Source organism: Malaclemys terrapin, chromosome 4 (genome assembly GCF_027887155.1).
Source record: "Malaclemys terrapin pileata isolate rMalTer1 chromosome 4, rMalTer1.hap1, whole genome shotgun sequence".
NCBI classification, from domain to species: Eukaryota; Metazoa; Chordata; order Testudines; family Emydidae; genus Malaclemys; species Malaclemys terrapin.
Genome location: NC_071508.1, coordinates 114,771,570 through 114,797,926, shown reverse-complemented (window position 1 = coordinate 114,797,926; position 26,357 = coordinate 114,771,570). Strand labels below are relative to the sequence as shown.

The 26,357-nt window shown below is 42.1% G+C and overlaps 1 protein-coding gene across 7 annotated transcripts in view; it reads right to left on the bottom strand.

The window, feature by feature from the left end:
- The window catches only part of NRXN3 (neurexin 3), a 1,374,011-nt gene that overhangs the window by 161,733 nt on the left and 1,185,921 nt on the right, over nt 1-26,357 (bottom strand). For all 7 annotated transcript variants that reach the window (XM_054027796.1, XM_054027799.1, XM_054027800.1 and 4 more), the window contains one exon: nt 11,653-11,824. In XM_054027796.1, coding sequence (XP_053883771.1) covers nt 11,653-11,824 — 172 coding nt within the window. The remainder of the gene's footprint in view (nt 1-11,652; nt 11,825-26,357) is intronic.

The following is a 26,357-nucleotide window of genomic DNA, read 5'->3' as shown; positions in this document are numbered from 1 at the left end:
ACAGAAACACAGGCACCTGATTTAGCGCCACTCTCTGATGTTGACTGGAAGTATTTGGTGAAGGTAAGAATACACACCTCACCACAGGATGCCATCAGATACTGGATTAGCTTTGAGAGATGAAACCCGAACAGGTAGAAGGATGTCTGCAAAATTAGCATAATCATTTTTCTCTTTAACACTTTTTGCCTCCTTCATCTCATCATGTACAAAAGTAAGACAGCCACTATACTGCTTCCATGCAACCACTGGAGAGAAAGAGCACAGTGCAAGTTAATAATTGCTCCACATGTCTGTGGAAGAACAAAACATCAAGTGCACAAGTGAAATGGTGAAAATTTCCAAGTAAAATTTAATGATAAAATTTCCACAACTTTTTCATAGCTCCAGACTCTATGCCCAGAACAGTGTGTGTGTGTGCGCGCATGAGTCCTGGAGTGTTTTTGTCTCTTTTGGTAATGTTTGTCCACGTTTATGTAGGTCTCACTGTATCTATACGGCAGCATGTATGTGTGCACATACCTTGTAGTCATGCTTATGTATCTTCCAGCCTTATAAAAATGTTATAAATTTTCTGGCCCCGCAGTGACAAGCTACAATCAACTCTTGATTTCATCAACTTGTCATGCTTTAATCATCCCTCTTGGCAGATCTTTCAACATATGTTACAGCGCTGCTTTCAAACTATGCATCTCCAGTGCTGTTTTAATAACCCTGGCTTTTTATACGTTTTAGACTCATTACAAGATGCAATAAATTTGTCAAAGGGATTTTACTTGCTGCCTCCGCTCCATGGAGATAGGAAGCATCTGAAGACTCATTTGAGTCCCACAAAATGAGTGCAATACAAAAAATTAAATGCCACAACCAAGTGTATGAAAGTAACATCAGGGATCACATGCAATTCACAAAGCTAATCAAAATTCAGTTCAGGTCACCTCTTTCTCCTTAACTCGCCATCCACTAACAGAGGCATTTAGTAAAGAAAATATTAAGACCATGATGGGGTTTGGCCAGTACCCTCAAGATAATTCTCCAACTCTTGTAAAAAAAAAAAAAAAAATTTGCCACAGGCTCTCTTAATGACTGAGTGGTCAAGACCTCAGTTTTATGTCTAATTAAATGGATGGTATTCTCTAGTAGCACATACTATGCAGCAGTATAGGATGCAGTACAAATGTAGACGAAAGAGCATCTCTTAGTGAATCACACACACCATTTAGTAGAGTTCCTGAGTTTTCCTTGGGGGTCTCCCATCCAAGGACTGGCTAACCCAACAGTATTGAAATTATGAGAGCTAGTGAAATCACAACCTATCAGCTTGTGCCTGCAACATGAAGGCACATGTTAGATGAGAAAAGAACAGAGCAGTTTGCCTCAAATCCTCCATGGTTAACTGTTGGACCATCCAAATCTATTTTCCCCTTCCCTGGTGCTGACGATTTCAAAATGCTTTATAATTATGAAGTCCCACAAATTCCCTATTTGACAGATAGGGAAACTGAAGCACCTAAAGGTGAGCTAACTTGCTCAAGGTCACACAGTGAGTAAGTGTCATGGCAGAGAACTCAGTATTCCTGCCTCAGTCCCCTGACTTTTGGGGTCATATTGCCTCACCATATTTAACATAGGGCATTTATAACAAAGAAGCTAATTGTCATCTTTCAAGATCTCTTGTTGGGGAGATGGGCTGGGGACTACAATCCAAAACCAGCAGCCATGCCTAGGAGCTATTGCACATACCTTCCTGCCACCCTCAGTCCCAAAGGTATCCTTGCTAAATCTTTTCTTTAGTAACTAAAACAGCTTCTGCATTATCTGATGAAATTCCTCATCATAATAACAAGCTCTTCTATGTTTTGTGTAATTCCTTTACAAATAACCTTGAGTTGTGCACATGTCCTCTTACTATCTCAGGAGAGAATCTCACTTCCCCACCCCCTTTCTTCCCCCTACCTCCAAACAAAAATTTGCTTGCTGTCTTCTGGGTGGTTATGTTTAATCTCAGGATTAGACAGAAGCCCGTGGTTTGCCTTGAACAGCTTATCAGCTTCCAAGAGACATTTACGGGAAGAGAAAGACTCTGGTTTTGATAGCAGTAATTGTATTTAGCTTGTAAGATACAAGGCTATTTATCTCGTGGCTGTGAAATCACAGAGGGGGAAAAAGAAAATGTTGGCGGATAAAAACTAAATAAAACCAAGAAAAGAAGAAAAGAAACAACCCCCTCATGGCCGTCAAGTGCAGGGGTGGGGTGAGGAATGGACTTTTCGTTTAATCAAGTTCATGTCACTTGGGGAAGGAGAAAGTAGAGAGAAGGATGGAAGGGCAAGGAGTGTGAGTGGAGCAAGAAATTATCCATTTTAAAGCAAACAAGTGACAATGGCAATTATAGAGGTGTATGGTCCAATTTCCAGAGGTGCTGAGTACTGAAAATTTCCATTGAAAGCAATAGGAGTTGCGGATGCTGAGTACCTCTGAAAATCAGACCATTTGTTATTTATTTTATAGACTTATATCTATGACCATCACCAGGCCCCCAAAAGCTTAGAGAGAGAAGGTGGGTGAGGTAATATCTCTTGCTGCAGCATTGGTCTTCTTCCTGAAGAAGAGCCCTATCTAAGCTTGAAAGCATGTTTCTCTCACCAATAGAGGCTGGTCCAATAAAAGATAGAATCTTACACACCTTGTCTCTTTAATATCTTGGCTATAACCACACTGTAGACAAAAGCTTGGCACTCTTATTCCTGCACCCGAAAGGCCTTGTACGGCGCCGCAAACTCACTGTATCCAGACCCCCATGGGCCTACTCCAGCAAACAGGTTTTAGAAGTATGTGATGTCCTTTGAGAATACCCCACTGTTAAAAGTAGACAGTTAAATCCCAGGTACCGACTGGAAGAATGGCCCAGCAGATCATAACTCCTATTGTGGCTCAGAAGGAGAGAGATGATCCTGTCCCATCCCTATCAATCTACATTTCTAAAGCACCTACAAGCGAAGTAAATGTGTCCCAGAGCATTTAAGCCTCTATAGACTGTAATGAATATTCTAACTGGCACTCTGAAGTGAATAGGCAACCAGTACAGGGAACTGTTAGAATCCATAATGGCTCAACCCACTCAAGAGATAAGCATTAGCACTAGCTGAAGCTTCTCAATGGTCTTCAAGTGGTAGTCCCAAGAAGTGCACACAGCAGTCATCCAACCTAGAAGTTACAAAGCAGTGGATCATTTTGAACAGGAGAATTACAGGACGGAACCCTGCCAGTGTCAATGGTGTCAAAAGCTGGTGACAAGTCTAATAAAATCATCATGGATACTTTGTCCATGGCCTTCAACTTTAGCTAATAATATCTTCTCCACACTAAAACTAGAAAGACAGAGATCCTGGATGCCTAATAAATCCATCTATGTCAGTAGCTGCCACCAAACAAACTTCTCAGTAACTTTTCTCCAGAATGGGAGATGACAAAACAGGTGGTAATTGACAAGAAGGCGAATATCAAGAGAGAGATTCTTGAGCAAGAGTCTTATCACCACTTATTTAAGAGGATCTTTAAAATCTTTGTCAATAATGGGTCAAAACTTTCCCTTCATCACTCACAAAGGCCAATCGTCCAGCTTGTGGGCAATGGGACTCAGGTGATCCAAGAGATCTAAGGGATCACTGAGGAAAGCTAGACTGAGTTCCTCCTGCTCTCATATCATCTCCATGATGCAGACTAAAGCATCCCAGACCTGAGTCTTTCTTTCACCAAAATAGATGGAAAAGTCCTCACAGCAAATCCTCCATATCAGAATTTCATATCAGGCCTTCCTATCATGCCAACCAGTGATACTGGATAGCATTTTCCTCATGTCATGGCAGAGGGGAAAGAATAACTACTGTATCTCTATCACAGCCTAAGAATGCATAACATCTCTATGCTGTGATCTATCTGTGTGAGTTTTCTACCAGTAGCTCTCTAGCCTCCTCTCTTGAAGCTTTGTCAGTTGTAAGTCATCTGCACTCCATACTGACCTGTGAAGAGAGTATCAAGATAGTCCCCTATTCACCAATGCTTATGCAGGTATAGCTCTTTATCTGCGAATGCTTGGGTACACTTTCCAGTTGGTTCCCATTTGCCTGGGTTAACATCACTTGAATTCAAACAAACACCAACATTCAAACAAGAACTCTGCTAAAACTGCTGATTGGACCAAACTCATGGCTAAAACTGCAACAGCACCAGTTTTGCACAGTTTTAAACCAAAAAAACCCAGAAACTTCGATGCAAGTTACCCATGGTTTTGGTCTTTGGTACAAATATGAACAGCTCCTATTTTGCTTGACCTCTATAAGAAGAGGGGATGATGGCAGTGCCACAGGAAAATGGAACTTGTGCCAACTAGGGTAGACATTAGGTGCGGAGCACCTAGTATAAGATGGCTCTGGAGAAAGCAACACCAGCAATAACCTGGCTTGCGGGAGAAGATAGCATTATACACTAGGGTTAAATCTTGTTATGGGTTGAGTTAAAACCTGGCAGAAAATGGTGTGTGAATGCACCCTTCATTTAAGATAGCTGTTAAGTGGCCACACTGAAAACTATGCCTAATAAAGTCTGCCAGAAACTAGCACTATGTGGGCAATTAGTTCCACTGGGCATTCTGACCAGGGGCTGCGTATCTGAGAGCACACAGAAGAGACATCTAGGGAAAGCCAAAAAGCCAAGCAAAAGCCTGTAAGCACAGTGTGACCCTGGAAAAAGCTAGAGAGAGAGCTTTTGGGCCTGGTGTTGGCTAAAGATACTTGAGGTATAAGCTAAGAATCTGCTTCTTTTGTTCTTCGCTACTCTTGCATTTGCAGAAGCAGGATTTTGTACGCTCTTTGTAAAGAAGCAAGATTGTAAATACCAGATCCATCAATTTCTACTTCTAACTGGAACATCCCTAGGGCCCTGAACTTGGACTAGCCTCTGGGGTCAAAAAGGGGCAACACAACAGTAGAAAGAAACAAAAGAAACATGGTCATAGTTTAAATTTTGTGTGTGAGCAAGAGGGGAATGGAAAGAGGCAGAATCTCAGCCTGCCATCAACACCTGCATTTCATCCAGCCAACTCTAATTCAGAATTGTTATGACATCAGAAGACAAAGAATGGCAGTGGGACACTGGCCCAGCAGAGCCACTATACCAGGAATCCCTCCCCACCTCACCCCCATCCGCCAACCCCCTGTAGCACTCTGGGGAGGAGTTTGGATTCCAGTTTGCCAAACTTTGTGGTAAACCATGTGTGTGTGCCAAGGGGAGGAGCACTGAGAGGACAAAAGTTATTTCTATTATCTGGAGCCAATGGCATTAAAAGTTAATGCCACTTAAGAGAACGAGTGGATTCCTGATGGGAGGCTGGTGGAGGTCACTCACAAAGGTGATAGGGAGGAGCAAGTGGAATAATTTTTTTCTCTCCACCTAGCTGGAGAAACTAGCTCATGAGGATCTAGTTGTTCTATATTGAATTGATTCTCAGTTTTAAAATATGTCTATAAAAAGCCAGGGTAATGTTCCCCCATTAAGTGAGTGCCTCTTTAAATGAAAGTCTCTTCCTGTCTTTCACCTCACTCCCCCCCCCCCCCCCCCCGTCCCTCTTTGAAACATGACTTCAATCAGGCTTTATTTTGGTGTTATTGACATGTTCTTTCTTTGCAGCTCCTCTTTGCCTAGTTTTTCTCTTCCCGCTGTACTGAAGGAAATGCAGGCACTGCACGGATGAATGAACAGGTAGATGAGGCTTGTTTTAATGTACACTCCAGATCTGGCAAGACCCCAAATCTCTCTTTGCAAGCAAAGGTAGCAAGAGAGAAAGAAAACCTCTTGGCTAGGATTTAATGAAAACCCACGGCCTGAGGTATCTATCCCAGTTCTACATCAAGATAGGTGATTTGTTTTTAACCCTTCTGAGAATTGCTGGCTTTTTCCCAGCCACTGGGATTCATAATTTGTCTTTTTTTCTCTTATTGTAAAGCGCCTCAAATAGGATGGATTTTACAATAATCTGAAATAAAAGTATACCAGAGGCTTCTCCTACCTGCACTGGCTCTTGTATCTTACCCAGTGGGGACACTGTTCTTGGTCCAGAATGACACTTACTAAACCACAAAAATAGTTGAATTTAGATTTAGAGAAAGCTCTCAGCAACTACAAAACTAGTCATCACTGACACACATCTATCACAGAGATGATGCACAAAACATTGCTCCCACCCCAGAGAACAGTAGGGATGTAAGTCCCTTCTGGGGAACAGAGAGTAGTGTAAATTTGCCATTCAGAGAGATACCCAAGGCTGAAGAATAGGCACACTGGCCCTTTAATGCATTATTCTTCATGAGCCAAGCATCACATAGCTGACTAACAATGCTGTCTGAAGGCATGCACATCTCATACAGCCCTGTTGTGGGCTTGGGGGAGATGACAAAGGGAAAACAAATTCAAATATTGAATATTATCAATGAGCCAGTGGTTTTGGCTAAACGGTGCCAGGACAGGTGGATGAAAGTGAGCAACTCCAGTGCATTCCTGCTGATATTTGTTATTCCTCATTTCTCCGGAATATTGGCTCAAATCTGAATGCTACATCACTGTCCCGGGCCTTATTGCCCAGTAAATGAAACACTAATATGGTTGGAAAGTCAGAGCCAGGCGCAAACACTAAGAGAATCTCTAATGATCAGGATTATTTCAGGTTCTCCAGGCTAAGACAACTTTAGGCTCAAATGAATTCCTCCCTTTCAAATTTACCTCTACCCCTTCTTCCTTCCCAAAATGAGCAATCCCCATGTTGCAGGTGATTTGACTGTAATTGGATGCTTATAAAGATATTTTGTCAGTGCCTGAATTGTTGTTTTGTTGCTTTTTCCATTTTCTTGCCTTTTATATGTAGTTGCAAAGATAATATCTTTGGAGTCTTTTGAACCCATTTGGCTATTTTCATTTAATTCCTTCTTGATTGATGGCTGTGTTTAAAGAAAAGCAAATACTTCTCTCTTTGCTCATTTAGTAACCATTGGTATACATTTACTCCATTCAAATAAATTATGAATCTCATGTATAATCCCACAAAAGGCAATGAAATTCAGAGAGGAAAACTGAAATAATATTTTAATTTACCCCCTTTTTGTCTAAAGATATTTTCCTAATATCTAACCTAAATCTCCTTTGCTGCAGATTAAGCTCATTACTTCTTGTCCTACCTTCAGTGGACATGGAGAACAATTGATCACTGTCCTCTTTATAACAGCCCTTAACATATTTGAAGACTGTTATCAGTTCCCCGCTTCAATCTTCTTTTCTCAAGATTAAACATCCCCAGTTTTAACTTTTCCTCATAGGTCAGGTGTTCTAAACCTTTTATCATTTTTGTTACTCTCATCTAGATTGTCTCCAATTTGTCCACAGTTTAAGAAAATGGACACAGCACTCCAGTGGAGGCCTTACCAGTGCTGACTACAGCAGGACTATTACCTTCCTTGTCTTACATACGACATTCCTTTAATTCACCCCAGAATAATATAACCCTTTTCCACAACTGCATAACATTGTTGGCTCATATTCCATTTCTCATCCACGACAGCCCCCAGATCCTTCTCAGCAGTACCACAGTCTAGCCAGTTAGTCCCCATTTTGTAGTTACACATTTGATTTCTCCTTCCTACGTGTGGTACTTTGCACTTGTCTTTATGGAATTTCTTCTTATTTATTGAAGACCAATTCTCCAATTGTCATAGTCATTTTGTATTCTAATCCTGTCTGCCAAAGTCCTTGCAAACCCTCTTTGCTTGGTGTCACCCACAAATTTTATAAGCATACACTCCCCTCTGTTTGCCAAGTATTTAATGAAAATATTGAATAGTATTGGACCCAGGACGGATTCCTGCGGACCCAACTAGATATGCCCCCCCAGTTTGACAGTAAACCATTATAACTACTCTTTGAGTATGGTCATTCAACCAGCTGTGCAACCACCTTATAGTCATTTCATCTACTACATTTCCATCATTTGCTTCGTAGAATGTCATGTGCGACTGTTTCAAAAGCATTACTAAAATCAAGATATATCATGTCTACTGCTTCCTCCATCCTCTAGGACAGCAGCCCTGTCAAAGAAGGAAATTAGGTTTGTTTGGGATGAGTTGTTCTTGACAACTCCATGTCGGCTATTACTTATCATTCTGTTACCCTCTAGGTGCTTACAAATTAATAATTTAATTATTTGTTCTGGTATCTTTCCAGGCATCAACGTTAGGCTGACTGATCTATAATTCCCCAGATCCTCTTAGTTTTCCTTTTTTTAAAATAGGTACTATGTTTTGCCCTTCTCCAGTCCTCTGGGACCTCACCGGTCCTCCATGAGTTCTCAAAAATAGTTGTGAACGTTTCAGAGAATGTTTCAGCTACTTCCTTAAATATACTACGTGACTTTCATCAGTCCTGTTGAGTTGTATACATCTAACTTATTTAAATATCCTTTAACCTGTTCTTGCCCTATTTGGGCTTGTGTTCCTTCCCCCTTGTTAACATTCTGTTAAGCATCTGATCACAATTCATCTTTTTAATGAAGACTGCAGCAAAACAGGCATTAAACACCTTAGCTTTCTTGATGCTATCCATTATTAGTTGTCCATTCCCATAAAGTAGTGACACTTCCCTTCATTTTTCTCTTTTTACTAACATATTTATAAAGAACAGGAGTACTTGTGGCACCTTAGAGACTAACAAATCTCTAAGGTGCCACAAGTACTCCTGTTCTTTTTGAGGATACAGACTAACACGGCTGCTACCCTGAAACCTAACATATTTATAGAATCTCTTCTTACTGCTTGTTATGTTCCTTGCTAGGTGTTACTCATTTTATGCCTTAGCCTTTCTGATTGTAGCTCTACATGCTTGCACCATTATTTTGTATTCATTCTTAGAAATGTGTCCATGTTTCCACTTTTTGTAGGATTCCTTTTTGATTTTTAGGTCATTAAGGCGCTCCTGATGGAGCCATATTGACCTCTTACTATTCTTCCTATCTCTCTTTGCATCGTGATAGTTTGCTGTTGTGCCTTTAATATTGTCCCTTTGAGAAACTGCCAGCTCTCCTGAACTACTTTTTCCCTTTAGATTTTCTTCCCCTGGGACTTTTCCTACCAGTTCTCTTAGTTTGTTAAATTCTGCTTTTTTGAAGTCCATTGTTCTTATTCTGCTGCTTTCACTCCTGCCTTTCACTTTCACCCCAATTGTCTTGCACCTTCAGATTCACAACCAAATCCTCCCTGCTGTAAATGTAATCCTTTCCAGATATTAATGAGCATATGTAGGATGTTTTATTCTGGGCAGTTGTATTCTATTCCTGCATATTACCCCACTCTATTATGAATGGGAGTGAGGCAGCTGGGGGAGAATAGATTCCTTGGCTATTTTTGACATCACATTCCTTTTGGAGAGGGACTGGAATGCTCAGTCCAGATATGGACCAATATTTGAATTTACTTCAAGGTGTGGGCTGTTGAGATTTTCAGGTTTGGGTCATATCCAATTGTAGACCTAGGACCAAGCTATGAAGCTTGGCTCTAAAGCCAAACCTCCTCAAAGTTCTGGTTCAGGCCTGTGTCTATATCCTTTACAAGAAATTCCAATGTGTGCTCAGTCTCAGTGTATAGCCAGTGAAACACTTTTGGTTTTAAAAGACATTTTAGGGTTATTGTTGCTCACTAAACTTCTGAAGCTGGTAAACTTCTATTGGGTCTTTTAAAAAAGATTTTATAACCTACAAATACCCAGAAGTTAGTATGTATGTGAGGGAGAAGTTTGGGGGTGGTGGGGCTGGATGGAATAGAAATAAATCCCTCATCCTTGGGGTGTGACTTTATACACCCAATATCAGCCCAGACACATGGCTAATGCAGATTTTGTAAATCCATGAATTTCCTAATGGTAACACAGACTGTTCTTTAAATAAAGCAGCAGGAGAGGATTCAGTTATGATATTTCCTAAGCAAGTTTTATTTTCCCTTTTCAAAAACTCAGCAACTGAGAGAGCTGAGTATTTTGCTTCTTTACGAGAGGGGATTAACTACAGTTACTAATATAAAAAGAAATTCTATTCACAGGGCTGTACAGGCTGTAATGGGCTGCCAACTGGACCAGAGGTAGCTGACTGGGAAATAATTAATGGAGGCTGTAGGAAGGAAGCACTGGATTTGGGCATTTTCCACCCTCCATAGCCAGTGGATAACTGGGCTGAATCTGACGTACCGTAATAGTAAAGGTGCTGGGGAACAGGCCCTTTGAATATAGCACTAAACATCTATAGCATTTGTGTCATGTGGAATACAAAGTAGAAAGCACTAGTGCTGCACCACAGGGAAGCTCACTCAGATACAGAGGCTCCCAGCATGTGAAGAGCAGAAATGAAATCACGCCCTCAGAGTAATTTATTAGTGTCTGGGGGGAACAATTAGGTGCAGTGTACTTCAGGTATCTCTCAGGAGTGCCATCATTTGAAGCTAAATGGCTTGTGGGCGACTCCCACACTACTGGCAAATTGCCTAGTGTTTATCAGGAGAATCCTCCCTCTTTCCACCCCCAAGTGGGTTATGTGTAAACCTGGGAGAGAGACACTGGAGGCTGCCTGGGTTTACTTAACACCAGCAGCTGCTGAGTAGACCATGACTCCTGATGCCAAACAGCAAGTTGAAGACGGTGACTGTCTCTGCAATCACTCTCCGTTTCTTTGCATTCTACAGACTTTGTATGTCACGGAGCATCTCCTTGCATTGTCAGCGTCACTAAGGCTGGATCCTTTTGATTTCAGGGTGACTTTGGCCTTCAATGATGGTGACACACAAATGGAGAAGGATGTGGTTTTTCTTCTCTGCATGCACATTACCCCAGTCTGTCACTGCTGCCCTTCTTTGCTAGGGCCTTGGGTTATGGTTTCAAAAAGAATCAATATGAAACTGAATGGTTCCACATGGTTTTTGACATGAAGCAAACTGAAACATGATGGTTTCAGCTGGATAGCATGTCAAGTTTTGTTTGTACAAACCCAAAATTCAGAGCAAATTTCAGGGAATGAAAGCTTATGGGAAGCAAAAAGAAAGGTCCACACAAATTCCTGTGAACCAACCCTGCCACATTCATTGTCTCTTACATTCATGTCTATGCAGACTGCAAACAGGAGATAAGGTAGAGTGCCACACCCCCTTCCCACCACACTGCTCTTCACTCTGCTCTCTTTCATTAGAAATCACCACAAGTAACAAATCTAAGTTGTTGTGAATCAGTTTGTAACTCTTTGTAAGATCAGGATATGCCCAGTGGGCTTTTACTGTGCATGATCTATGTGCATATTGCCATGCAGCCTTTGTGCACCACACCTCTCCATACACAGTAGACGTTGGATTCAATACCTCATTTTCCAACATAGCGAACATAGAACCAGGATGATAAATTCAGCTCCCTTTACATTGGATCAGGCTCAACCCAACTCTCTGTTTCTGGGGATGTATAAATGTTTGTATACTGCCCCAGCATTTTATGATTTAGTTGTTGTAACCCTTATTTTAAGGTGTGGATGGTTGAAAAGGAAAAAAGACAGAGAGAAAGATGTCTTGGTCAAACATATACCTGAAGGGTAGTGTTCGTTCACTGGCCAGCTGTCCACCTGAAGTGTGGCATTCCCACCATTCCTAGTAAAGCGCACCACATGATATTTGCCATCATTCACTGGGGTGCTCTCCTCTTTGATAGAAATATCCACTGTGCCAATATTGAAGACCACGCCAATCTTGCCTTGCTCCTATAATGAAAAGAGCAAGAAACAATAACCGATAAGTTACCATCTGGTATGAGAGTTCTCTAGGTCTGTATATATCTAAATAGTTAGACAATTGATAATATGACAGTAGATGGCACTCAAAAACATGTTGCAAAGTTCCTGGGTTTTGTAGGACCAATAAAACTTGTGGTTGTGTAATGCATATGTCTTTCTGTGCAGCGCTATACATCAGCTCTTAATGCTATTCACCTGAGAATCACGACTAATTTCCTCCCTCAGAACTTCTCCATGGACAATTGAGAGCCAAGGACGGAAAACCAAGGAAACGTATAGAATGTTATTTGGGAAACATCCCCGTTAATTAGGTATCGTTTGCTCAGCCACCACTAAATTGCAACCACTACTGGGCTAGAACACAGCAATTGTTTGACACATGCAAAAAGTACATAGCAGGTTTATTCCAGGAGGGAGCTTAGCGTAATTCCCCCAATTAAAAATCAGAAGGGGGAATTTTAGGGAGCAAAACTGTAATTATCTAAATTGGAGTTTGGCCATTACAGTGAGGCTAATGCACACTAAAAAGTGCAATGGGATTTTTAATTACTCCAAGTGGTTAGAGCCTTGATTTTACTTCTCATCCTCAAGAAAACAGCTCCAATAGAACACCATCTTCTAGCACCACTCCTGGGCATTGCTCAGCACACACCAAGGGAAGAGCAAAGCCTACTGTATCAGCAACACCATTTCCTGTAGCACTCTGTGAGATGGTGGTGGTGGGTGGTATTTTTTTTTTATGATTCCCATCCATGAAATGCACTGATTCAACCATCCTTAGCTTATGAAATATAAAGAGATCACAACCCAAAATGTACTGTAGGTTAAGGCTGTACATTTACACCTCTACCCCGATATAACACGAATTCAGATATAACGCGGTAAAGCAGTGCTCCGGGGGGCGGGGTTGCGCACTCCGGCCGATCAAAGCAAGTTCGATATAACGCGGTTTCACCTATAAATGCGGTAAGATTGTTTGGCTCCCGAGAACAGCGTTATATTGGGGTAGAGGTGTATTTATATCTATTTTAGGTACTTCCAGAGTGCCTGTCACTGTAGGATATAAATGTTAATCGCAGTAGATTGAATTATACCTTAAAGCCTAACTGAGAGGAGGCGGCACATGCAGTTTTTGTAGTTTACAGCTGCTATGCTTCAACATTTCCCTTTACCACATGTTCTACCAGGGACTGGATGATACTGTGGGTCATAAATATAATATGGAGACTTGCACAGGTTCAAATCTGGCCCAGCTTGGCAGTGACCTAAGGTCTGTTCTATGGTAAATTCAGTCCAATTGTGAGGTACCCGCATCACAAAGTGGTGTTCCTGTTGGCCGTTTCAGCAGAGAGACCAAGGCTGGAATGGACTGTGGAGAGTGAATCTCCCCTCACCCCAAGCAGGGCTGAGACACATTAAGAGATGGGGCTTGACACTACCCACTGACTGTTGTAGGTCTGCTCTCTGGACAAAGGATTCAGCTTTCAGGGCTGTCAATCCAATTACCATCACCACATTCATTTAAGAAACCTTCAGCAGTGGCAGAACCCCTTCCCCTGATCCTCCAGACCTGATCTCAGATTCCTCCCACACCCTAAGTTTCCCCACACTTAACACCTCTCACAGAAACTCCCCCCAATTCTCCCCACACCTCCTACAGACCCTCTCCCCAATCCCTCCTACCTGCCACCCGACATCTAGAGCTGTTCAGGAATTTTTCAACAAAACTTTTTTGCCAGAAGTACCAATTTGTCAAAAATGAAACATATTGGTTCTGACAAAATGTTCTTAGGTATTAGGATTGAGAGCAAGACCCAAGATTAGCCAATAGCCCAGAAATTAGGGTGCTCACCAGGGATCAGGGAGAACTGGGTTTAAGTGCCTGCTCTGAACTGGGCAGAACAGGGGCCTTAAATCCAGGTCTTCCACATCCCAGGTGAATGCCTTAACCACTGGAATATTGGCTATTCTATGGCAGGGGAGGGTCTCGTTCTCATTTTTTGCAAAATATTTCACATGGGAACAAAATCAAATTTTGAAACTTCGAAATATTTCAGGAAGTGGAATTCTTGTTTTCTAACTAGCCCTGCCTACAGCCCCATTCCCCTTGGTCTTATAGGCCTGACACATTCCTCCTGTTTCCTTCCACTCCTAATATTTTTTGTTTTACAGCAGTGGGCTGCCAGTTATATAAAAATCCTAAACAATTTTCTTGAAACGCAAGCTAGTCATTAAGGAAACTGGACTGAGGTTTGAGTATTAACATTTAGTGTTGTGACTGATAAAATGTCGTTATTATCACTTTCTCTCCAAAAGGGCAAGCTCTCCTACATATGTACCTACTGATCTCAACAGAATGATCTTGCATGCATGAAGACTGGATGCTTATAGATTTACCTCCTGGAAGGATCCCTCTTATCTGCTTTCCCCAAAGGACTGGATGGATGGGCTGCCACTTCTTCACATACACAGACCAATCTCATGTGATGATAATCAGCACAGGACAGTGTGATATGGCAAAGGAGATGCCCATGGAGGACAACTTTAAGGAAAGCTGGACCTTGAGAATGAATGAAGTAGCTGAGTTTAAAGACTTCCTCCCCTTGCTCCCCAATTAAAGCTGGAAACTTTCATTCCTTCAAGGGAGACAGAATTATTTCATCTCCAGTCCATTTCAATTCTCATTGGCGGTCACAGCAGCCATTTTCTTGATGAATAAGATTATCTGTTTGCTAGTGAATGACTGACCAATGGGTAAGAATCAATATGATGCTGCCAAATCATTTATTTGCCCCTTTCTCTGGTAATTAGCATCCACTTGGAAACAGAGTGGTTACTTGCTCTGAGATAATGATGTTCAAAGAGCAAGTATTGACCAGATAATCAACCCCCTGGTGACTGGTCCCATCCGAATGATTTTGCAGAGTGCTGCTTATAGAATTCGTATCCTTTTGTGTGCGGGGGAAGAGGGGATCTTACAGTAACATCTTGTATTTCTCCTCTGTCCTCCTCAAAGAATCAAACTTCTCTCTGAGTCTAGAAAGACTGGTGATAGCTCTCCACTCAATCTACTTTGGAAGAGGCGGTTGCTTTAAAATGAAATGAGTTCTCTCTCCCAACCTCCAGAATAAGTACAGTCCTTCTCACTGTATCTTGATGCTTTTGTTTCTGGCCCATGTTGGAACCCAGGAGGTCAGAACTATATAATAATGGGCCAATTCAGGAGGCCCTTCCTCAGGTCTATTCAGTCCGTACTCAAAATTCCCAGTGACTCTTCAACAAGAGTTTTATTTGAGGGAACTTTGCCTAGACATTGAGGGACAGATTTTCTCATCCTTATTCACGCAGAGTAGTGCCTTACTGCTTACGTAGTTTCACTCAAATTTACGGGACTAGTCACAGTGTAAGGTACCATCCACAAGAGTAAGGGTATCAAACCCATCTCTGAATACAGACCTCAGGATTTGGCCTGTTAATAATACTTTACAGGTACATTACTCTTTTTTATCCAATGAATTTAAAGCACTTAGCAAAAAAGTGAGTGACCATTAGTTTTCCCATATTACAGATGGAAACAAACAGGGACCCTGAGAGATTAAGTGATATATTCAGGCTACGTCTACACTACAAACCACTGGCAGCAGTGTGTAGTGTATGGGTAGCTACATGCCGCAATGAAAAGCAGGCTGCATCCACACTATGGTGTGTAGCTATATACGTCAGTAAAAGGCTCTGGCAGAGGGAAGGCAGCTGGGAAAAGCTCCAGCAGTGGGGAGGCAACGGGACACTGCACTGCTAACAAATAACAGGGTAGATAGGAAGGCATAGCTTGGGGGAGTAGAGAGCCACGTAGAATATGTACTCAGATACATAGCCGCACTCTTCATGCATGTTTTTACTCATATATATATATGCATATATATATACTTTACTATATATATATATATATATATATATATATATATATATATATATATATATATATATATGCATAAGCCCCCTAGCATGGGTATAAATAGTAGTGTAGACCGTGAAGGATGGCTTAGGTGAGTAAAAACATGCATGAAGAGTGCGGCTATGTATCTGAGTACATATTCTACGTGGCTCTCTACCCTATTATATATACATACACGACATGCCACCAATAAAAGTGTGCAGTGTAGACCTATCCTTAGAGTGTTAAAGCCAGGACTGGAACAGTTCATTCCCATTACCAAACACATTCTTCTAGACTACCATGCCTCGTTACAAGGCATGAAAGACTGAGCAAGTTACCCAAGGTCAGTCTGTGGCAGAGCTGGAAAGAGATCTGAGCTCTCCAGAGTCTCGGTCAAACTATTTTATAAAATTGTCCAACTCCTTGGCTTTGAAAGACAGGCTCTACCACTAAAATGAACACCCACTTCATGATCTTAATCCACTTGGGTTCAGTCTCCTTCGCTTTTCCCATACATTTAGTTATTAGATTCCCCCACCCCCCATAAATTGCCAAATTCCGAGATTAAACAGGCCAGCAATGCTCTGACTGCCAAGGACTGATTTATCTCAGTGCCAATATTTCTAACATTTGTTTTGTCTTGAACAAAAAAACCCCACAAAACAAAAGGAAAGCTGAATACACAGCAGCATTGAGCACACACAAAGCACATATTCTCAGAGGGCCTATGAGCATTTAATAGGTAGCCTACATCTTTCTTCTCTCTACATCAGTGTTCACCTGGGTGTCCCAGGCAGGTGAGAATCCATCTATTGATTTACCTATGTCATTTTCTTTGAAAATTTTGAGTGAATGTAAAGAGTTGGCAACACCACAAGGAAAACTTTGAGACACTTTTATTTGAAAATAATGTGATGAATACAGTATCCAATCTGTATTTCTCTGGCTTTCCATCTTTATTTCTAAGGCTGCTGTATCAGAGAAGATTCTTAAAGTAGTTCTTCTAGAATTCATCTCCTCCTATTGCACTGTCCCCTAAAATTTCCCCCCTAGCAAGTTGTGTTACCCTCTCTTCAGAATCATAGCTCTCCTGAACACCAACTTCTGCCGTGAAGTCTATAAGAAATCAGGCACACAATTATGGCTCAGAAAAGGGGCAGTTGTGGATAAATTATACCTATAAAAGAAAGTACATAGTACTAGCGATAAACATACCAGTCATACCCTTTACCATGCTTCTTGTATGCTGTATCCCCTTCCCCAAAGCCTTTATTTTTTTTTTTGGCTTTCAGACTAAGTTCTTTGGGGCAACAATTTCCTGTATGTATGTACAGTGTCCAAGACATTTTGAACAACCACCATAATAACTGTGCAGTAGTTAAGGCATAAGACTGGAGTTAGGACACTTGGATATTACTCCCTGCTCTGACACACTGTGTGACTTTGGGGAACTGATTTAACTTCTCTGTGCCTCAATTTTTCCTTTTCTAATTTTTCTAATGATAGATTCAGCCACCGTTATAAGCTCTGGGGATGAAAAACACTGTAGAAGTGCTAGGTACTATTCTAATACACTGGTCTACAATTTTTGAGAAGTCATCTGCTTCAGAGATAAAATGTGCTATTTATTATGTATTTTGATGTGCTGAATTCAAATATGACAATTAAAACAACTGATTGGCTACTGTTTCTAAGATATTTAAGTTTTTACATTTTATGTCTATGTATATTGTGTAGATAGTAGAGTTTTAATCATAAATTGTAAACCTAGGTCTTTTCATGTGTTTATGGTTGCTTTACATGATAATATTTCACCTGTCCTGTTTATGTAACACTTTAAAAATCAGCAAAAGGGTTATATAAATAAAATGTATTATGAAACAAAAGGCAAAAAACTATTATGTACATAGTTTAGTCCTATTCAGTGTCTACTCGGAGCTTCTTGGCTTGTCTCTTTTATTCATTAAATGGAGCATCTCTTGTCACTGTCCAGCAATAGTCTGCAAGCATTGATGGGCTCCATTTGCCCTGATAGCGTTTCTCCATTGTTGCAATGTCCTGGTGAAATCGCTCGCCATGCTCGTCGCTCACTGCTCCGCAGTTCGGTGAAAAAAAATCTAGATGAGAGTGCAAAAAAATATATCTTTAGTGACATGTTGCAACCAAGGCTTTTGGATGCCTTGAGGAGGTTTTCCACCAACAACCTGTAGTTGTCTGCCTTGTTGTTTCTGAGAAAAATTTATTGCCACTAACTGGAAGGCTTTCCATGCCGTCTTTTCCTTGCCACGCAGTACATGGTCAAATGCATCATCTCGAAGAAGTTCACGAATCTGAGGACCAACAAAGACACCTTCCTTTATCTTAGCTTCACTTAACCTTGGAAATTTTCTACAGAGGTACTTGAAAGCTGCTTGTGTTTTCTCAATTGCCTTGACAGAGTTCTTCATCAGACCCAGCTTGATGTGTAAGGGTGGTAACAAAATCTTCCCTGATTCAACAAGTGGTGGATGCTGAACACTTTTCCTCCCAGGCTCCAATGACTGTCGGAGTGGCCAATCTTTCTGGATGTAGTGGGAATCTCTTGCACGACTATCCCATTCGCAGAGAAAACAGCAGTACTTTGTGTATCCAGTCTGCAGACCAAGCAAGAGAGCAACAACCTTCAAATCGCCACAAAGCTGCCACTGATGTTGGTCATAGTTTATGCTCCTCAAAAATTGTTTCATGTTGTCATAGGTTTCCTTCATATGGTCTGCATGACCAACTGGAATTGATGGCAAAACATTGCCATTATGCAGTAAAACCGCTTTAAGACTCGTCTTCGATGAATCAATGAACAGTCTCCACTCAACTGGATCGTGAACGATGTTGAGGGCTGCCATCACACCATCGATGTTTTTGCAGGCTACAAGATCACCTTCCATGAAGAAGATGGGACAAGATCCTTTTGACGGTTACGGAACATGGAAACCCTAACATCACCTGCCAGGAGATTCCACTGCTGTGGTCTGGAGCCCAACAGCTCTGCCTTACTCTTGGGTAGTTCCAAATCCCTGACAAGGTCATTCAGTTCACCTTGTGTTATGAGGTGTGGGTCAGAGGAGGAGGATGGGAGAAAATGTGGGTCATGTGACATTGATGGTTCAGGACCAGAAGTTTCATCCTCTTCCTCATCTGACTCAAGTGAGAATGATTCTGGTGCATCAGGAACCAGCAGTCCTTCTCCATGGGTACTGGGCGTATAGCTGATGGAATGTTTGGATAATGCACAGTCCACTTTTTCGTCTTTGACACACCTTTCCCAACTGGAGGCACCATACAGAAGTAACAATTGCTGGTATGATCTGTTGTCTCTCTCCAAATCATTGGCACTGCAAAAGGCATAGATTTCCTTTTCCTGTTCAATCACTGGCGAAGATTTGTTGCACAAGTGTTGCAGCATATGTGTGGGGCCCACCTCTTGTCCTGATCTCCAATTTTGCGGCCAAAATAAAGGTGATAGGCTTTCTTAACCACAGTGGTTAGACTGCGCTTTTGTGATGCAAAAGTCACTTCACCACAAACATAGCAGAAGTTATCTGCACTGTTCACACAAGTACGAGGCATCTCTGCTCACTTTGGCTAAACAAATGTGTCCTTTTGCAAAATCAAACACTGACAAATAAGAGAGCATCACACTGTATGATTTCTAGAGCTGATATAGGGCAATTTGTTCAGCAGAGTGATGTAAGCTTCATTATGATTGCATCATCCATGACTTCTAGGAATAACATGATGCAATTCATATCATGTATAATGCAATACCAGCTTCAGATTGCATCATTCATTGTTTTGCCTAAAAAGCAAGTACTGTCCAAACCCAGTCATAGATTTATTCCTAGATCCAGTCAAAGATGTATTTTAGTTATTTCTGGTTTAAATTGAGATCCCTTCCCTTTATAACTCACTTATCCTCCGCCATTCCCAAGTCAAGGGTCGTATATACTGACCCAATAGCATATCTTGAAAACTAGAGCCAATCAACAATTTTAAGCATCATTTTCGTTCTCAGTGACCCAGAATTAGTAAAGTTTGACTACGTTTATTTCAGAAGCATTTTGGCTGTAGAGTAGTGATATTTGTGATGACATAACAGTCTGAAAAGAAACTGCATTGCAAAGAGTGAATGAGAACTAAGCAGGAGGAGATGATTTCTTAACAAATTAAGGGCAATATTCTTTCTTCAGCGATAGTGAATGGAGGGGAATGAAGCCTGGAAGAACTCATGCGGGCACAGAAAGAAACAGTGCTGCTTGTGAGTAGGACAATGGAATGGGGCTGGTGAGCAGAGCAGAATAAGCTCACTGTGGAAACCCGTATTCTACTGATTTGCAAGCCCACAACTCTGTGCCTCCTGTAAAACCCCTCCTCACTGAGGGGATCTGCGATGCAAGAGGCATCAGAGGCCCTTCCACTTCACAAGCCTAAATAGCCTGCAGTCCCACAAGCTCTTTCCCTCTGAGGCGAGTATATGAAGGGGCATCTCCTGGGGCTAGCTCTACCATTCCCATGGATTTTTCCCCACAGAATTAGATCCTGTTTTTATGTAAACATTATGTGCAGCATATGTCACTACATAACTGTCAGGATTTTGTTTTGTCTGTACTGTACCTTTATTATCTGAAAAGGGGCATGGTGGAGGGGAGAAGCCAATTTGTAAAGCAAAGCAGTTGGAGCACATTAGAGGACACACACATGCACTGTGCTCTCTCATGGAGCTATCATGATTTCTTATTTTCTTTAATCTAAAACTAAAAGTATTCAGACTGAAAGTAAATGGCTAATCCTTGTGTAGGGAAAGCACTTGATCTTGAGTCATGAGAGCGCGCCCACCAGGCCTTCAGACAATGCAACAAATTCTACTCCCAGCTACACCAGTGTAAAACCACAATATTGAATTCGGTGAAATTGCTCTGGATTTACACTGGTGCAACTGACAGCAGAATTTATCCCAGTACCTTTTTATCTGAAATCAAAGACCTGGGGAACAGCTATTTAAAAAATAAGACAAGACCCAACAAGCATTCCAGGATTACTCCTGCTCTCAGATGTTTGACAGTACCTGCAACAGTATAGATTCTCTCCTCCCTCCTCTTTGTCAGGTTCCAGCATGACTAGACAGCAACCAAAACCCAGCAGACAATACCGCTAATTACCTCTTTCTGGAGATCACTGCTGATTACGCTGCTCTCCTTCCACTGTGATACAAGGCCTTTTGGTAATACAACAAGCTCCTTATATGAGGACTCTCTTAACTGACACCTGCACACACATTAACTCCCCCACCCTCAGTCTAAGGTCATAAAAGTCACTTCGTTTCTCTTATAATCAGAGGCATCGCTGTTCCTCAGAATAGCTCCTTTCTTCTGTCTCTTCACTTCTGAAATCTATTTTAAACAGGGTCTGAAGTACTTTATTTCTCCTCTTTGGGATTTTTTTCCGTTTCATTTTTGTAAGGTTTTTTTCTTCTTGTGACTGCAGTTGAATTTTAGTCCAGCTGGCAGATCACTTTCTTTCTGTGGTTTGGGGGACTTTGCACCATGATGCTAAATGCAGTAAAGCATCCAGTGGAACTGAAGTTATAGATGTTCCACAACAGACCCACAAACTAATTACTACAATGTCAAATAGTTTTATGGGAACCTTTATCACTCTAAGACTCAACTCATAGTTTTTTCTATTGACTGGGAAAGCAGAATGCAGTTCTATGCTTAGTGAGTCTTTCTGAGCAGTAACTTTAACAGGATACATTTCTGGACAGGTCTTTATTTCCTAGGTATTTTTTTCAGTGGGTTTGGAGATCTACATTCAGTACAGACTATATGATTTCTGCTGATGCTACACTCAGGCCACTTTTGATGCCATTCTCATTATCACCTGGAGATGGGTCTGAAAACAACACTCAGGGTTATGAAAAACTGCACACTTTGGGTGACAGGTGTATTTGTTATGATGAATCCCAGTTATGACTAAAGTCTTCAGTAGCTGAAAGGTGGTAGGAAGGTCATTTTCACCTATAAGCCTGGTGCATAAAATCATTAACAAAAACACAGAATAGCATCAAAGGAATTACGGAACCTGGAATTTATCTGAAGTAAAATAACTTTGATTAGGGATTTCCAAGACCCCCCTGGTGTTCTAGAAAGAGATCAAAACAATTTTAAGGTGAGAGGTAGAGAGTACATATGGGATATCAGATATTGGTTTTGATTGGTCAATTTTTAGGAGATATAAAAAATAGGAATTACAACCCCTTTTGGAAATTGCTTTTAGAAGGAGCACTTTTCACAGATTGAAAGGTTATACAACCAGAAGGGGCCATTGCAACAAAGGCCACATGACTTCCCGCAATTAATTCCTGTTTGAACTAGAGCATATCTTTAACATTCTATCTTGATGTAAAAATGCCAGTGATGGAGAATCTACATCAAAACTTAGTAAATTATTCCAATGGTTACTTATCCTCACTATTCAAAATTTGCACCCAATTTCTTATCTGAATTTGTCTAGCTTCAACTTCCAGCCACTGGATATTGTAATATCACTTTCTGCAAGATGGAAGAGCCCTCTAGTAAATAGATGTCTGTTCCCCATGTAGGTACTTATAGCATGTGATCAAGTCACCTTTTCTTTGTCAAACTAAACAGAATAACCTCTTTGAGTCTATAACTATAAGGCAAGTTTTCCAATCTTTTAATCATGCCCATGCCTCTTTTCTGAACCTACTCCAATTTATCAACATCCTTCTTGAATGATGGACACCGGAACTGGACACAATATTTCAGTAGCAGTCACACCAATCCCAAATACAAAAATATTCCCTATTGATTCCTCCAAGGATTTCATTAACCCTTTTGGCCACAGTGTTGCTCAGGAAGCTCATGTTCATCTGATTATTCACCATGACCCTCATGTCCTTTTCAGACTCACTGCTCCAGGATGGAGTCCCTCATTCGGTGAATATGGCTTGCATTCTTTGTTCCTCGATGTGTAACTTTACATTTGGCTCTATTGAAACACATATTGTTTGTTTGAGCCCAGTTTACAAAGCGATCCAGATTGCTCAGTGTCAGTGCCCTGTCCTCTTCATTATTTACCACTTGGCAGTTTTCTTATACACAGAATAAAGAGTATTAACTAAAATCCCCATTGAAGCCAATAACACCATATACTGGAACACAGAAATTTACCATCTCACCACGAGGTCTTTTTCCTGATCCTTACTGATTCTAATCAAATATCATCTCAATGTGAAGTCATTAGGAAAGGGATAGATAAGAAGACAGAAAATATCATAATTCTACTCAGGGCCGGCTCTAGGTTTTTTGCTGCCCCAAGCAAAAAAAATTTTGGCTGCCCCCCGTCCCAGCCCTGGGCTTCTCGTCGGACCCCCCTGCCACCCCAGCCCTGGGCTCTTCTCCCCCATCCACACCCCCTGCCACCCCAGCTCTGGGCTCCCTCATTCCCCCCCCACCATTGCCCCACACACACACACCTCCTGCCACCCCAGCCCTGGGCTCTCTCCCCCTCCCCACCTGCACCCTCCTTCCGCGGCAGCCCTGGGTCACTGGTAACTCGCTCCCACAGCAGGTCATTCAACAGGAATTTTAGATGTGCACATAACACAGACAGGATTGGTTCCCATATGGTTACAGAACTGCAGTAAAGTGGAACAATTTTCAGCTTGTGTGATTGGAGGATATCTGGATGCATATTATAAGACTGTCCTACATAAATGAAGAAAAGTTGAGGTGCCTTTATTATTCTTTTGTTCCTCTCTTTCTTTCTATGGGGAATTTGCCAATGCAATATCCCTGTCTTCCTTTTAAACAAACAAACAAAAAAAGGCAATGGCTGTTGAAAATAGCAATTCCAGTCCTAATAACCACTGGGAAGCATTTCTTGCTCAATTTTATCCTACTTTTTCTACAGTAAGTTACAGTGGATCAGTATATTTGATTTGGGAGAAATGAAGTAACAGCCGCCCAAACTGAGCTTGAGCACTCCTGAATTTTGAGGTGTTCAAATCTGGAAGGCAGGTGCTGCGGGGGGGAGGGGGGGGAGGGGAGTGGAGAGGAGAGGAGAGAGGGCTGTGGCTCTGTGGGGGAGCACGGCAGCATGTATGCAGCAGTGTGTTTGGCGCTGCGTGGAGCCAGACACGCTGGTCTGAGTGGCAGGGTAAGGGGGCAGGAGGGTTGGATGGGGTGGAGGTTCGGGGGGGGGGCAGTCAGGGGCAGGGAGAAGGGGGAGTTAGATGGGTCAGGGGTTGGGGGGGGGCAGTCAGGGGACAGGCAGCAGTTGGATAGGCATGGGAGTCCCGGGAGTTTGTCAGGGGACAGGTAGGGGGTGGGGTCTCAGGAGGGGGCAGTTGGGGACAAGGAGAAGGGAGGCTTAGATAGGGGGTGGGATCCTGCATGGCAGTTAGGGGCAGGGGTCCTGGGAGGGGGTGATCAGGGGACAGGGAGCAGGAGGGGTTGGATGGGTTGGGGTTTTTGTGGGGGGCAGTCAGAGGGAGTGGATGGGGGCAGGGTGTGGCTACCCTCCCTCCCCGTGGAGTGTCCTATTTTTTGAATGTTAAAATATGGTATCCCTACTCACAGTGCAGCTCTCCATCCACTGCAGCATGAGGTCTCAGCTATCTCACTCCCTCCCCCTCTTTTCTGTTGGTAGTGGCCAAGGGAATGCTGGGAAATGTAGTTCTTTCCCTGCTCCAGGGCTGGCTCTATAGGCAGGGAGAGAACCAAGGAACTACAGCTCCCAGGGCCCCCTGTTGCTTCTCAGCTTCCATGCTGGATTCATGTCTCCCCTGCAAATGGGCTGCCCCAAGCACGTGCTTGCTTTGCTGGTGCCTAGAGCCGCCCCTGATTCTACTATATAAATCTATGATACGCCCATACCTTGAATACTGTGTGCAGTTCTGGTCACCCCATCTCAAAAAAAGATACATTAGAAATGGAAAAGATACAGAAAAAGGGCAACAAAAATGATTAAGGGTATGGAACAGCTTCCATATGAGGCGAGAGGAAAAAAAACAGGGACTATTCAGCTTGGGAAAGGAAGACTAAAGGGGGAATATGATAGGGGTCTATAAAATCATGAAAGATGTGGAGAAAGTAAATAAGGAAGTGTTATTTACCCCTTCACATAACACAAGAAGCAGGGGTCACCCAATGAAATTAAGAGGCAGCAGGTTTAAGGCAAACAAAAGGAAGTACTTCTTCATACAATGCAGAGTCAACCCGTGGAACTCATTGTCAGGGGATGTTGTGAAGGCCAAAATTATAACTGGGTTCAAAAAAGAATTAGATAAGTTCCTGGAGGATAGATCCATCAATGGCTATTAGCCAAGATGGTCAGGGACACAACCCCAGACTGTGGGTGTCCATAAGTCTCTGACTGCCAGAATATGGGACTGGAGGGCAGGAGATGGATCACTTGATAAATTGCCAAGTTCTGTTCACTCCCCCTGAAGCACCTGGCACTGACCACTGTCGGAAGACATGATAATGGGCTAGAGGGTCCATTGGTCTGACCCAGTATGGCTGTTCTTATGTTCACTGTCCAGGAATGCACTTGGAACAACACGAGATGTGAATCTAAAGTTCTTACTGTTCCTATCTCCTGCCACCTGTGTTTCAATTTCCTCTCCCATATTACTCTTATTCTTCTCTTTTTTTTTTTTTTTTTTTTTGCTTTCTGCCTAATAAGAGTCCATTTTAGTCAGCTTGGACAAATCTATCCTTGCAACACTGTGCTGTGACTAGAGAGACAAGCTAAAAACAACTCTGGTAAAAGTTTACCAGGACCTGGGGTGGCCAACTGAGTACTGTATTGTGCCTATAATTTTCCAGCAACTGAAAGGTAAGTTGTGACGGGCGCTCCATTTTCTTGGGTCAGATCCTCAGTGCCTGGTTAAGTCCTTTCTGTACCACTGCAGTCTATTGAGCAAGATTCACAAATGAAATCATTGGAATTACAGCAGGAATGAATTTGGTGCAAGAAGTTTCCATACTTGTGATAATACAATTCTGTCAGTGCAGCCTGACACCTTGCAGATGCTGACTTTCTTATAGAGAGAGGCAATATGGTCTACATAACATAAGAATGGCTGTACTGGGTCAGACCAGTATCCTGTCTGCTGACAGTGGCCAATGCCAGGTGACCCAGAGGGACTGAACCTAACAGGTAATGAATGATCAAGTGATCTCTCTCCTGCCATCCATCACCACCCTCTGACAAACAGAGGCTAGGGACACCATTCCTTACCCATCCTGGCTAATAACCATTAATGGACTTAACCTCCATGAATTTATACAGTTCTCTTTTAAACCCTCTTATAGTCCTAGGCTTCACAACCTCCTCAGGCAAGGAGTTCCGCAAGTTGACTGTGCGCTGTGTGAAGAAGAACTTCCTTTTATTTGTTTTAAACCTGCTGCCCAATAATTTCATTTGGTGGCCCCTAGTTCTTATATTATGGGAACAAGTAAATAACTTTTCCTTATTCACTTTCTCCATTCCACTCAT